Source organism: Petromyzon marinus, chromosome 47 (assembly GCF_048934315.1).
Source record: "Petromyzon marinus isolate PM22_M1 ecotype Great Lakes invasive population chromosome 47, UKy_Petmar_22M1.pri1.0, whole genome shotgun sequence".
In the NCBI taxonomy this organism is placed as follows: domain Eukaryota; kingdom Metazoa; phylum Chordata; class Hyperoartia; order Petromyzontiformes; family Petromyzontidae; genus Petromyzon; species Petromyzon marinus.
In genome coordinates, this window is record NC_133713.1 from 11,397,790 (window position 1) to 11,412,590 (window position 14,801).

The 14,801-nt window shown below is 44.0% G+C and overlaps 1 protein-coding gene across 3 annotated transcripts in view; it reads right to left on the reverse strand.

The window, feature by feature from the left end:
* Positions 1 to 14,801, reverse strand: part of POLD3 (DNA polymerase delta 3, accessory subunit) — a 27,414-nt gene continuing 12,613 nt past the window's right edge. For 2 of the 3 annotated variants that reach the window (XM_032972057.2, XM_032972054.2), the window contains 3 exons: positions 11,389 to 11,473; positions 3,237 to 3,322; positions 1 to 2,655 (listed from right to left, as the gene is read on the reverse strand). In XM_032972057.2, coding sequence (XP_032827948.2) covers positions 2,539 to 2,655; positions 3,237 to 3,322; positions 11,389 to 11,473 — 288 coding nt within the window. In that variant the 3' untranslated portion in view covers positions 1 to 2,538. The remainder of the gene's footprint in view (positions 2,656 to 3,236; positions 3,323 to 11,388; positions 11,474 to 14,801) is intronic. The other variant, XM_032972056.2, reaches the window with a different exon arrangement.

Here is a 14,801-nt window from a genome sequence, read left to right on the forward strand (position 1 = left end):
TTTAGTAAACGGAGGCGTTTATTATCAGTAACGAAAACACACGCGACTATGACGGATCGCAGCCTAGCATCGAAATTGGCTGCAACGACCAGCCTCCCGAGTAAACACAATATTTCTCTGTTACTCGCTTGCTTGAAAGGCTCACTGCTTAAGATCAACTATTTTAATCTACGACCAGCCACAGCGTTTACTCGATCTTGCGACATTTTTGACCACTCGTGTTTTAACCACACGGTGCAGCAAAACAGCAAAGACATCACAGGTGTGTTTTTCTGTTAGCGTGTCACCAATATTCAGTGTTCTCTTTATAATGATGCCCAACCACAGGGCCCTCAAACCATCATTCATGACATTTGAGTTTCAAAGCGTACAACGTGGTGTACGTCACTCTCTTGACTTCAAGGAGAGGAAGTACTAAATAAAATACAAATGTAACTTTAGTTCTGGCTTCACCGAAGCTCAAGACTTATTTAGCAGGGTCCTGCTTAGAATTGTGGTGTGCTAAGTAACCTCAGTTACAGACTCAATCTACCATCTAACACGCACCTACTTCACATATGCAATGCATTTCCTTAGGGTATTGTGCTTTGTAAAATGAAATGGCCCAAACCTTCAAAGCAACATTTCTTCTACACTGGTGTCTTGATCATCATCCATAGGAAGACATGTGGATTATACACACAGAAATGATCAGAATGCTGTAGGAATCAACCCGGTAACACGAAAAGAGGTTTTCGCTGTTTAGCTCGGCGACTGAACTCTTAGCACTTGGAACGAAACGTCGGGCAAGTCGGACACTGTGCAATACAACTCAAAAACACATCAGAGCGCCAGACCGTTGGCACTTACAAACGTGTTGGACTAACTGTTCTCCACATGGCTGTGACACGTTGCTGCAGGCTGCGCAATGTGTATCGAGGCTCTTTTAAGGTTTGTAAAAAAAATATCAAGATTAAGGAGGTGGGTGTAATCTTATCTTTGTTTTATACCCTCCACATTCCATCCACCACCCCTCCCATTCAGAGGTATACCCTGTGCCATATTATATTGCTTCCAATCGCATTGAGATACCAAGGCATTGAAGAACTCACCAAATGCCAATCCCTTATCCTTAATCTTAACTCTGTTGATCTTGGGAGTGGATTAGATGATTCATCAAAGAGTTTTAGTGTTTGGAGGGGCCAGCGAGTGAAGAGTATTTTAAAAATGTGGTGATTAAGGAGTCCAAATCGGACATCCGGGGGAGAGATAGAGCAATGAAACCAGCGGTAAGAATCAACACTTGAGCTGGTGCTAGACGGATTGCTGCATCGCTGGATTGTGCAGGGTGGTGACAGCAGTGGACTGATCATGGCTGATGATGAATGAGGTCAAGGAAGCTGAATCACAGAGGGAAAGACAGTGAATGGTGGTATCTTGTGAACTCCTTTCGGGAGCTTCTCACACATTCATTTTGTAACCAGTGGGGATTCAGTGTGCCCCAAAGCCCACCACAAGTTGTCCTGGCCTGGCGAATCACAAATCCAACAGTTTCAAAGCGAGTTACATTAGGCACGGCATTGCTTGCTCTCATGTGAATACAATAATTATAAATCAATCTCACACTGCGGTGCGTGATGGGAGTTTTTTGCACGGCAAAACCACACAACTGTACGATGTTTAGTTAACTCCAAATAAATGCTTATGTGCATCACAACAGTAGAATTAATCCAACATCAACAATTGCAAAAACAGATATAATGAGATGCAGCTGCTTATTCGATCGGACATGGTGGCCCGAGGAGCAGAGATTGCGCAGGACAGGGCAGCGTGGAGAAAGTTGGCAAGGAGAGCGGAACACCCCATGCGAGTGGGACAAACGCGTGGACGAAGAAGCTTATTTGATGTTTTCACCCACAATCCATCAAGATCAAGTACGATAAACCGTTGCACGTCAGTTGCCATCATCACTTCCTTTTTATTTACACACAAACAAGATAATGTGAATGGCAGCACAGCCGATGACATATGCATTACCAAGTCTTAAAAATGAACAGTACGTGGCAGTCTCCCTCACACTGTCCCGCCCAGTCTTACACAGCCTCATAAACACCATCACATCGTCTCACCTGGACTCACACGCGGACTTCACCTCGCCTCATCTGGCACACACGATCTCATCCAGCCTCTCTCAGTCACTCACCCAACTTCACCCAGCCTCACACAGTCTCACACACGGCCTCACCCAACCTCAGTCACTCACCGCACATCACCCAGCCTCACCCAGTCTTACACAGCCTAACACATGGCCACACACAGCCTCACCCAACCACACACAGCTTCTTCACAGGCACTCAGTCACTCACACAGCCATATACAGCCTAACACACGGCCACACACAGCCTCACCCAACCACACACAGCTTCTTCAACAGGCACTCAGTCACTCACACAGCCTCAACCAGCCTCAGTCACTCACCGCACATCACCCAGCCTCACCCAGCCTCGCACGCTCACCATTTCGAGCGCTATTCGCATGAAGTATCCATTCCACTGCACGTTACTTCTTCTGGAAGAAGCCCATGATGGATGTTTGCTTTCCGAGTTTGCTCTGTTGAGAAGGCTTTTTGTCTTTCCCCTTCCCGCCTTCCATCTTCTGAGCGGCCTTCTGAGGAAGCTGACAACAGGAAGGCGACACACCTCCATGAGGGTGGTTCAGAGTTCAGTTGTGGTGAAGCCCCAAAATTACCTGGCTTAGTCTTATCGTGAGGAAACCTCCACCGCCCGACATAGCCAAACAAATACAATTTCAAAATGTACAAAGGTTTAACAATACACAAATTATTATTTAGGCTCAGCGGTAATTCAATTATCGACTAGTTACAATTATACGTTTTAGCTGCTGCATCGTAAGATGGAATAGAACTCCAACCTCTGGATTGCAAGTCCAGTGTCACGGATTACACCACGAAGGTTCCTTACTATAACTGTAGATTTTTAAAAAAGCTTAAGCGCATATTTATCGAGTATGAGAACCAGGCCCTGTACCCAATGTGTTTTTGTTAGTAATTAATAAAGGATGCAATACTGTTTTATGCTGTAACTATTCTTGTCATTGACATATTGATGTTAGGGGTCCCATAATTGCATATGTAGGATTTGACAACCAATATTAATCAATTATAGTGGTCCCAATGTGGCTGTGGCCTGGTATATAATGTGCATTGGTCATAGTTTGTAGCAGAGGGGATGCTTTACCGGTACTGTTGGTGCTTTCTTGGTAGCTGGTTGGAATTCACCCTCACTGTCTGTACATGACTCACTCACCCAATCTTTCTCAGTCACTACCAAAAAACAGAGAGACACAACACACATGTACATTTTGATTTAAAGCTTTCGTGACTGCAGTAATTCATATTCTTAGTTTTTTCGGTAAAGTCACGTTGAAGAGAAACAACAGAATAACAAAATATATATAAAACAATAAAAAAATTCTCACGACGTTTCGACCATAACTCAAACGGTCATCATCAGGTGTGTCGGTTTGCATAAATTTATTTTTAAAACGGCATATTTATTTATATAAAAAATAACGTTTGCGTCACGCGCAGCGATTGGCAGTTTGCCCAGGACTAGTCCATCTATTTTTTGAAAAGAGGAGGGGGGAGACGAATTTTTTATGTATGCTGTCTGAAAGCCACTGTAAGCGTGAACAATCAATCAAGAACTGAAATGATTTATCAAATCTTTCCAATGATTGCTAAGATAGAATCCATCTTCTCGGTTGAAATTGTCTCTGTGCTTGTATATGTGGATAGCCTCATGAACGAATCTCTCATGGAAGCCAGATGGCTTACAAAGAACCTCCGTCTTGGAAAAGTCAATGGCATGTGAGCCTACTGAATTAGAACAATGATCTGCTACGGCCGAGGTGTTGGTCCTACCGTGTTTAAGGTCTGCTTTATGTTCACGAATGCGGTCCGAGATATGGCGTTTGGTTTCTCCAATGTAACTACTACCACAGAGGCAACTTAGTTTGTAGACACCAGGGTATTGTATGTCCGGAATCACATCTTTTACAAACGGAACCAGATCACGGATTTTATGTAATGTGTTGAAACGGACCTGGATCTTGTGTTTATTCAAGATTTTGGAGATCTTTTTTGTGATCCCAGCAATGTAGGGTAAAGTGATGGTTTTGAAAAGCTCCTCAAGAGGGTTCTTCTTCATGGTTTGAGTGATAGCTTTGCGGATTGTATAGTCGGAGTAACCATTAGCCCTAAGAGCTTGGTGTACGTGCTTGAGTTCACTGCTTATGTGTTCCTGGTCGGATATGCATTGGGCTCTATGATACAGAGTCTTGATGAGAGAATTCTTCTGTGATGGATGGTGGTGGGAATCCGGTTTCAGATAAGCATCCGTATGGGTAGCTTTCCTGTAGACAGAGTGGCTCATTGAACCATCAGGTCTCTTTTTAATTAGGACATCCAAAAAAGGTATCTTGCCATCTATTTCGACTTCCATGGTAAATCTGATGGCTGGGTGTATGGAATTGATGTGGTCGAAGAATTGGTCTAGAGCAGGCCGGCCATGTGGCCAGATGACAAAAGTGTCATCCACGTACCTCTTCCATAAGGTTGGGCGCAGAGTGGCAGTCTGGATGGCGTCAGTCTCAAATTTCTCCATGAAAATGTTAGCTATAACTGGAGAAAGGGGGGAGCCCATTGGGGTGCCCTCAGTTTGTTTGTAGAAAGTTCCATTCCAAGTGAAGTATGTATTGGTTAAACAGTGTCTCACCAGGGGGGGTACCTCAGTGTTTAGTCCTTGATGAACCAAGTCTTCAATGATTGCAATGGTGTCAGGTACAGGAACCTTGGTGAATAAGGAAACTACATCAAAACTGACAAGCAGGTCGTCTGGGGACAGGGAAATACCCTTGATTGTAGTTATACAAAAATAAAAAGAGATCCCACCAACAGCCTCGTCACACAAACCAACAAAATAATTTCTGATTCAACCGCATTAATTGATCAATCTAAACAGTTTTCGTTGAAACCTTCTGCTGCCGGGCCACCAAGATTTTACGGCTTACCAAAAATACATAAAGTTGATACACCTCTTCGTCCCATAGTCTCTACTATCAGCTCCCCCACCTACAAACTAGCTCGTTTTTTGTCTGAAATCCTGCGTCCTTTCACTGGAAAGACCACCTCTGCGGTACAAAATTCTACTCACCTGGTATCAACAATCAAGGGTATTTCCCTGTCCCCAGACGACCTGCTTGTCAGTCTTGATGTAGTTTCCTTATTCACCAAGGTTCCTGTACCTGACACCATTGCAATCATTGAAGACTTGGTTCATCAAGGACTAAACACTGATGTACCCCCCCTGGTGAGACACTATTTAACCAATACATACTTCACTTGGAATGGAACTTTCTACAAACAAACTGAGGGCACCCCAATGGGCTCCCCCCTTTCTCCAGTTATAGCTAACATTTTCATGGAGAAATTTGAGACTGACGCCATCCAGACTGCCACTCTGCGCCCAACCTTATGGAAGAGGTACGTGGATGACACTTTTGTCATCTGGCCACATGGCCGGCCTGCTCTAGACCAATTCTTCGACCACATCAATTCCATACACCCAGCCATCAGATTTACCATGGAAGTCGAAATAGATGGCAAGATACCTTTTTTGGATGTCCTAATTAAAAAGAGACCTGATGGTTCAATGAGCCACTCTGTCTACAGGAAAGCTACCCATACGGATGCTTATCTGAAACCGGATTCCCACCACCATCCATCACAGAAGAATTCTCTCATCAAGACTCTGTATCATAGAGCCCAATGCATATCCGACCAGGAACACATAAGCAGTGAACTCAAGCACGTACACCAAGCTCTTAGGGCTAATGGTTACTCCGACTATACAATCCGCAAAGCTATCACTCAAACCATGAAGAAGAACCCTCTTGAGGAGCCTTTCAAAACCATCACTTTACCCTACATTGCTGGGATCACAAAAAAGATCTCCAAAATCTTGAATAAACACAAGATCCAGGTCCGTTTCAACACATTACATAAAATCCGTGATCTGGTTCCGTTTGTAAAAGATGTGATTCCGGACATACAATACCCTGGTGTCTACAAACTAAGTTGCCTCTGTGGTAGTAGTTACATTGGAGAAACCAAACGCCATATCTCGGACCGCATTCGTGAACATAAAGCAGACCTTAAACACGGTAGGACCAACACCTCGGCCGTAGCAGATCATTGTTCTAATTCAGTAGGCTCACATGCCATTGACTTTTCCAAGACGGAGGTTCTTTGTAAGCCATCTGGCTTCCATGAGAGATTCGTTCATGAGGCTATCCACATATACAAGCACAGAGACAATTTCAACCGAGAAGATGGATTCTATCTTAGCAATCATTGGAAAGATTTGATAAATCATTTCAGTTCTTGATTGATTGTTCACACTTACAGTGGCTTTCAGACAGCATACATAAAAAATTCGTCTCCCCCCTCCTCTTTTCAAAAAATAGATGGACTAGTCCTGGGCAAACTGCCAATCGCTGCGCGTGACGCAAACGTTATTTTTTCATATAAATAAATAAATATGCCGTTTTAAAAATAAATTTATGCAAACCGACACACCTGATGATGACCGTTTGAGTTATGGTCGAAACGTCGTGAGAATTTTTTTATTGTTTTATATATATTTTGTTATTCTGTTGTTTCTCTTCAACGTGACTTTACCGAAAAAACTAAGAATACACATGTACATGTTTAACACCATACACATGACTCAATTACCTGTATACGGACACAATCACACCCACAACATGCAGGTACCACGAGGACGAATAATATATGTATGCATTATAGACCCTGCATGTGGCCAAGTAGCGCTGTGATAGAGACACACAACAGCAGGAAAGCTGAGAGTCCATATCATGCATGAGGGTCAGCTGGGCACATCATCCCTCCGGGTCAATAAAATACATACCACATCATCATCATTTTGTGCGAAGTTAAACCACTGATGCCCCCTTCCCCCCCTCCCACCCATTATGTCGAATAACCGCAAATAGTTCAGGGCCCCCCAATGGAAATGAGAACCAACCCATGCATGTTTAAACACGGAGACATTTCATATTAATGTGATTCGGTCTTTAAAAAAAAAGGCAAGTAATGTTTCACTGGAGGCAGACTGGGAATTTACAATCACTATTAGTATGATTGTTTAACAGTAAGTCAATAGTGCAACGCGCCTGGAGAAGAACCAAGCGGCGTCGAATGTGCACTGCGCGGAGCCGCGGGAGAAACACGACACCCGACCGACGGAAAATCTGCGCTCGGGAAAGCTTCGCTACGCGTGCAAAACCGTAAAACGGATTTTCACGCCAGTCTCCTCGCCGCAAGGGAACTCGACCGAATAACGACCCTGACGGCTGCAATCGGCGGGCTTAGCCACGGCACAAAATTCAATAGCGGCAGTAAAAACTTGTGTTTGGGGTATAAAAAAAAATACATATATAAAATTTAAGGAGAGGAATTCATCAACATCATGCTGGGAAACGGATCAGAGACGTGTGCGTGCAGTCATGGACAAACACAGATATACACTCCGTTAAAAAATGTAATATATTTCACATGTTTCGAATGTTCGTTGAGGAAGGCAATGAAACTGGCGGAGGTATGGAATGGAGCGTGTTTTTTTGTTTGTTTTTTTAAATATATTTAATTAAAAAGATGGTGAGCGGCCCCATGAAATGATGAAGCAGTGATGCCACTGTGCACTTCAAATGGACTTGGCGCTGTTAACCCAAGAGAGTTTCACGTCTTGGCCGAATGCAGTTTGTGCTGCATATTATTTTATATATATGGCTCAATAAACGTCAGCCTGATATTGATATTTTTGAGAACTCTTTTTATTTCTCCGTGGAACACCAAGCCCCGCGTGGGTCATAGAAGGAATCAAGGCGAAAGTGCTTAGCCATTTGAAACTGTGTTTAGAAGTACATCTTTACTCCAGGGGTTACGTGTATTGTGGCGAAAATCACTGACAAACATTCTGCCGGTTGTCCCAGCTGTTGTGGTGTTTATTAACATAAATTTAGTTTAACACGTAAATTTAGTTATAATGAAATGCAATCTCCGTTCAGCGATGTTCAACAGACACCAATGACAGAGACTGCCGCTACCCTGTTTTCTTTCGATTTAATAGGAAAAATACAAAGCTAAATTAAACACATATTATAAGAGTGATGCCAACACAGCAGCAGGCTTCTCTTGGCAGGAGAAGAAGGCAATGCTATTGCATTAAGCAGCTTCGCATTTTATACTTAACGCTATTGATGCCAGTGGGAGACAAATACACACCATGCTGCGTTTGTGTGTGAATGAACGCACAACTATGTAATAAGAATAAAGCGACTTCTTTGGTAGCCGTTTACCATCAACATTAAAACATTCTTTTAACAGGAACATATATATGAAACGTATATCATGCAAATATTTCTGGGAATAGCTCTTATTCAAAAAAGAACACGCACACAACGCACACATCGATGCTAATACCCAAAACATCCCCTGCCTATATTTTTCTATAATCTGCAACGTTAAAGCAAACATATTCAATTCGATATCTATAACATTACACCGACTCGCACACCTATACATATGTAGGGGTGTTTTGGGAAGGAAACACACAGTGTGGGAAGGTAACACACAGCCACACCTTGGTGGCTACAACCACGTCCGCTATAGCCCCGCCCTAAGTGGTGTATGGGTATAAAGGGCGGGGAGCCAGAGAGCTCGGGGCAGTGTGTTGGGGCCAAGAATGAAGAGCCATTGAAGAAGGAAGACCGGCTAGATAGACCCTGGGACTTCCCTGACCGCAATCCTTTTAAGGGCCGGCAAGGTAAGCCGGTGGTGCGGTCCCAGAGCCTCAGAGCCGGAGCCCTTTTAAGGGCCGGTCTGGTTGGTGGGGTGCCGTGATCTGTGCTTGACCCGGGCCAGATCAGATAGCCTCCTCTAGCGCCTGTAGCTGGAGGAACTGGGAGCACAGGAGTTAGGCTAGATTGCCTAGAGGGTGTCCCAGCGTGTATACGGGTGAAGGGGCCGTTACCCCTTCCAGTATAACCCTTGTTACGTTAAATAGTGCTGCCTCTACTCCACCGTCTCCGTGTCCCGTGAACCCACTACACATACATGTTCATGGGTGTGCGAGGCCATGTTTTTATGATTATAAGTATGAGAGGGGAGTGGTGGCACAGTGGTTGGTACACTGCGCTACGACTCCAGTGACTGGTTCAACTCCCAGCCACACATAACATCAGTGACATCAGAACAGCTCCTAGGCCGCGGCGTTGAAAGAGGACCTGGTGTGCTATGTAAAGATCCGCAATGGGGAGACAAACTCGGTCGGGCTCTACGGGAGACATTTGTCTTTAATTATACATGATTGTGAGTGGTGGCACGCTTGGAATCCAACGACTTGGGAGGTAGGGCTGGTGGACGCCAGTTGGAGCCGTGATGCATATCGAGGCAGACTAAAAGGTTTCTAATCTATCCGTGTGGAGTTTGAGTGTTTGTGACAAACGTGTACTTTCTTAGTCATGAGACTAGATGAACATTCTCTCTGTGAATAAATAAAGCGTTTTAAAAATGGTGGCAAACCATGCGCATGTGTACCTACCACCAGCAATGACTGGAAGGATCCGTCACCACATGGCAACTTTGCCAGTTGTTGCTACCGGAGTGGCATTTAGCGTGCGTCTGAAAATCCAGCACACGCTGGAGCAATAACGCGGAGAACGTGGGGGCAGAGAAAAAAATGCAAAATATCTTGGATGGCAATAAATGAATTCCAAATATGCATAATGCTGGTGACTCCGTGGACAAAAACACAATGTGAGAGCCAAGGTTCTGTGCAGGATTAGTGACGTTATACCATGGACATGCCTGCCTCATCGCTTTTGAACATTTATAAAGCAAACTTTTAAGAACTTTACTTTTTTATTCCACGTGGAATATGTACCGTCGGCCAGGTATGACTATACTGAAACGAAACTCAATAATAAACCAGATGCTTTTATTTAAAATAAACTGTGAATGTTTTACTGCAGCCAAATTTATATTGTGGTTAACATTTTGTGATAGCTATGGCTTGCGAAATGGAAAGTCAATTGTGCAGGAACATTGTCAGCTCAAATATGCCGATTCTAAAAAGCAAATACCAAGCATGCTGTTTCTCTGATTAGTGGAAAACATTAACAATTTATTGCACTTTTCTGTGAAGAATAAAATTACTTGCATTATCATGTTTTGTATGTTTCAATAACAGGTTTTCACAATTGAGTATATATAGAATGGCTAATGAAACCGTTTACATTTAATAACCAACATGTGATTAAACTTTATTTACTTGCACTATAATTGTATTGTATTTCAAAGCATACAATGATCTTGTGGTGTGTATCAAAACACAAAATGAACTCAAAAGTTACTTCATCATTAAGAATGAGTTTTAAAAAATAAGTTATTATTGCGACACATTATATCCACTAAGTAGATGAGCTTCAATCAGTCCAAGCGTGCTTATTAACGCCTCGGGTACATTATCGTGAGATGTTTACATAGTGATTTTCATATATGTGCACTGCACATTACTTTTGCACACCAATGACACTGATATGCTCCTAGCTATGGGAGGTAACCAGAGAGCCCAGAGGGAACCCCTGCACACAGGGGGAGAAACAAACTCCAGAGTTAGGAGTCGAACTCGGGTCCTTCTTGCTGCGAGGCCCACGTTCCTATGATCACTGTTACATTGCTTTTACGGCTTTATTTTGGTGAGTTTGAAATCGTTTTTTGGTTTGGCCATATTTGTTTGTTGTAGTACGGAGTTAGAATGATGGCTTTAATCTAAGTTGTCTTGTGGTTGTTGTTTGACTTGCATCCCACTGGGATTTTTGCAAACCGTTGGTGTATGGTGCTTTTTTTTCTGGAAGACTTTTCAGTTTTTTCCTGGATTTTTCTGTTTGCGCACAGTCACTTTAAGATGTTTTCTTGTTCATGTTTTTGTTTTTTTGTTTGTTGCGGTTGCACCCGATTCAAGAGCTGAATGGCTCAAGGGCTATACCAAATAAATGAAACTGAAAACTGAAACTGAAGTGTTACAACTATACCGCCACCCTGCTGCCCATATAAATCTAATGACCGCGTGACATTGCTGACAACACACCAGGTATTAAGAATCCTCCAAAAATCTACAGGTGATTACAGAGTAATGTACGTAGTAGTATGCATATGCCTGCTTGCCATGATTTTGTGTGAAGCATTACAGAGCGGAGCGTACGCACGGAGTTGGGAATTTCCCACTCTTCCGTCCGTGAGCTTACCCATCGATCCCTCCTCATCCAAGAAGGTCTTGGATTTGAGAACACGACGCCGTTTCCTTCGCGCACCAGACTTGTTGGCCTCCTGCTGGCAAAAACAGAAACTCACGATATCTCTCACATGTCTCTGTGCTGCGTGACCGAGACCTTCCAGGGCCACGCAAGAGGCGCCGGTGTTGTTTTTTCACCAAGAGACCAAGCCGTGCAGCCGACGTCAACCACAAAGAAGCAGTCGAGGCGCGTGAAGATTGACGCGTGAATATTGACGCGGCAAGGCTGCGTTCCGGTTGTGTATTGACCGACATCACAACGAAACTGTGAGGCCACCAGGCAGATTCAGATCTCAATGAGGCCAAAGTAGCAACGGTTCGGTTCTGCCTAGGTGCAGCAAAAGAGCCAATGGAAAACTACCCGCAAGGTGTGGGTCACATGCTGGCTCAACTCAAGACGTTCGATTGGAAGACGGGTAGACTTCCTACCCTCGCACCCACTAGTCGCCAAATCACCGAACGAGAAAATCCCCCGAAATGTGCCCTTATCTCATCAATGTCCGAAGTTACGCAGGTTTGAAGCTGAATGATGCTTTGATAGGTAAACCACAATGCACAACTGGTTGTTATAGGCTGCAAATTCCATAGATACACTGTACTTCTAATTCCATAGATACACTGTACTCCTAATTCCATAGATACACTGTACTCCTAATTCCATAGATACACTGTACTCCTAATTCCACAGATACACTGTACTCCTAATTCCATAGATACACTGTACTTCTTTTGCTGTGCTCCCGACATTCACTAATCTGCTCTGATCAGCGAGGTGAAGTGTGGCCAAATAACCCACACGACCTGTGCGGTGTACGGAGGGCCTCGTCCAGCAATGGATTGGAAAGGGCTGCAAATGTATAAAGAAGCGTGATGTACCAGGCAATGGTAAAATGGCCCCTTAAGCAGAACAGAGCAGGCCGAAACGTTTTCACATCCAACATATCTTAGACTTCAAGAGCAGGTGTATAAGTGGCACCGGAACAGGGAAAAAAGGCAAGTAAAAACTTTGCTGAGGTTTGCCCTCTCAGCCAGAAACAAAACAGCAAAGTTATACATTGTCCCTGCACCAATGACAATAAGGACAGGGCGCATCTCCGTTGACAGTCCCGAGTCAGTGGTGAAAATAAAAAATTCATACGGTAGGGCCCAGCCTCCCCCCATAGTACAACCATGGAGTGGTACTTATTTTACTGGCCACAGAGGGACGATAGACTGAGCAGACCCCCCCCCCCCCCCAACAGAGCTTTGAACTTCACAACCCTTCCATCTGCGAATCATGCCCTATATCACAACACAACCCGGTCGGACAGACGCGCACACACAAAAAAAAGAGAGTCCCGTCCAATCGCGGCATGGAAACGTAATCGACTGTCCCGTGTGCCACGTGCTAAAAGGAGGACCCGAAGAAAAGGACGCGACGTGGGGCTGCCTTTAATTGCTGGGAAACGGACGGGCGAACTTATCAGCGCTAACGAGCCACTGCCCAGACACCGCATAACGAGCACTTTTAATTGCGTCAAACAAAAGCACGGCTGAGAGGGGCACGGCGCCTCGGTCGTGCGTCGACAACAGTGCCGCCACCTCACTTCATACAGCGCGCGTCTGCACGAACCGTGGCACCCACCCCCCCCCCCGGCCTCCCCCCAACATCCAGCCTCTTTATTTAGTGCAGGCGCCCCTGCACTCGTCAAGTTTAACGTGGCACAATCACGGGTGGCGGCTTCGCGCGCTTGCAGGCGCAACACAATCGCCACGCAGAGCGCTTTTCTTTTCCCGAGTAAAGCCGGAGGGCAAGCGAACTCCCCCAATTAAGGGCGTCAATTGACTTGAGGAGGAGTCCCTGGTACATTAAAAGCAATAATGTTTAGTAGACTTCCCAACAACCCCAGACTGCGACCAGTCACTACATAGAGCTTGTCAGGAGCACTTTATGGAGGTGTTTGTACTCTCAAGTAGTAAGACTTCCCAACAACCCCAGACTGCGACCAGTCACTACATAGAGCTTGTCAGGAGCACTTTATGGAGGTGTTTGTACTCTCAAGTAGTAAGACTTCCCAACAACCCCAGACTGCGACCAGTCACTACATAGAGCTTGTCAGGAGCACTTTATGGAGGTGTTTGTACTCTCAAGTAGTAAGACTTCCCAACAACCCCAGACTGCGACCAGTCACTACATAGAGCTTGTCAGGAGCACTTTATGGAGGTGTTTGTACTCTCAAGTAGTAAGACTTCCCAACAACCCCAGACTGCGACCAGTCACTACATAGAGCTTGTCAGGAGCACTTTATGGAGGTGTTTGTACTCTCAAGTAGTAAGACTTCCCAACAACCCCAGACTGCGACCAGTCACTACATAGAGCTTGTCAGGAGCACTTTATGGAGGTGTTTGTACTCTCAAGTAGTAAGACTTCCCAACAACCCCAGACTGCGACCAGTCACTACATAGAGCTTGTCAGCAGCACTTTATGGAGGTGTTTGTACTCTCAAGTAGTAACACTTCCCAACAACCCCAGACTGCGACCAGTCACTACATAGAGCTTGTCAGGAGCACTTTATGGAGGTGTTTGTACTCTCGAGTAGTTTCATACTAGAGGAATTTTTAGGCTTAACTTAAATTTTATATTGTTTTGAAAAACTAATCAGCTCATCATTCGTCCAGATATATAAAGAAAAAAATATGTACTTTGTGCGGACATCAAATCTCATTCCCATGTCTCTCCACATAAAAAAATTAAAATATTTTTACCCATTCCATTGGCCGCATGGCCTTCTGGGAGTGCATATATCTTAAGCAGCATGATTTAATAAAATAAAACTCAGGACCAGTTTCAACATGCAGTGCCTCATCGGTAGTAAGGCTTACTTATACCAATGCTTGTTAATTACCACGTGTTTAACAAAGACCAATTGCGATAGATGTTTGCCCTAGTTCTTTGCAAAACTATACAATACACAACACATTTGAAGCATTAAGCGTTGTTGTGGAGAATATAAGTAGTAAGTAACCATATAAGTAGCAATTTAAATGAGCAGCCAACATGTTCCGAGTGACGAATGAAAAGGTGGCTACTAATTTCTTATTTTTCTGTTACTTGTATTGTGAGACTTTATGATTATTGCGCGAAGCTAAGAGTGGATGTCATATAAAGATAATGATCTCCTTTTAAAAATAAATTAATATACTGTCATATGAATTACAGGCAAAACCAAGACGGGTAATATTTGTTTTAAACGACGCAAGCTGAAGGTTAAGGTGAAGTTTCATTTAAATGTCATAAATACCAATTTGCCATGAACTTACTAGCGATAACTGTGACGATGACAATAAATGTTGTTAATGTACAAATTGCTTATTATGATGATGGTG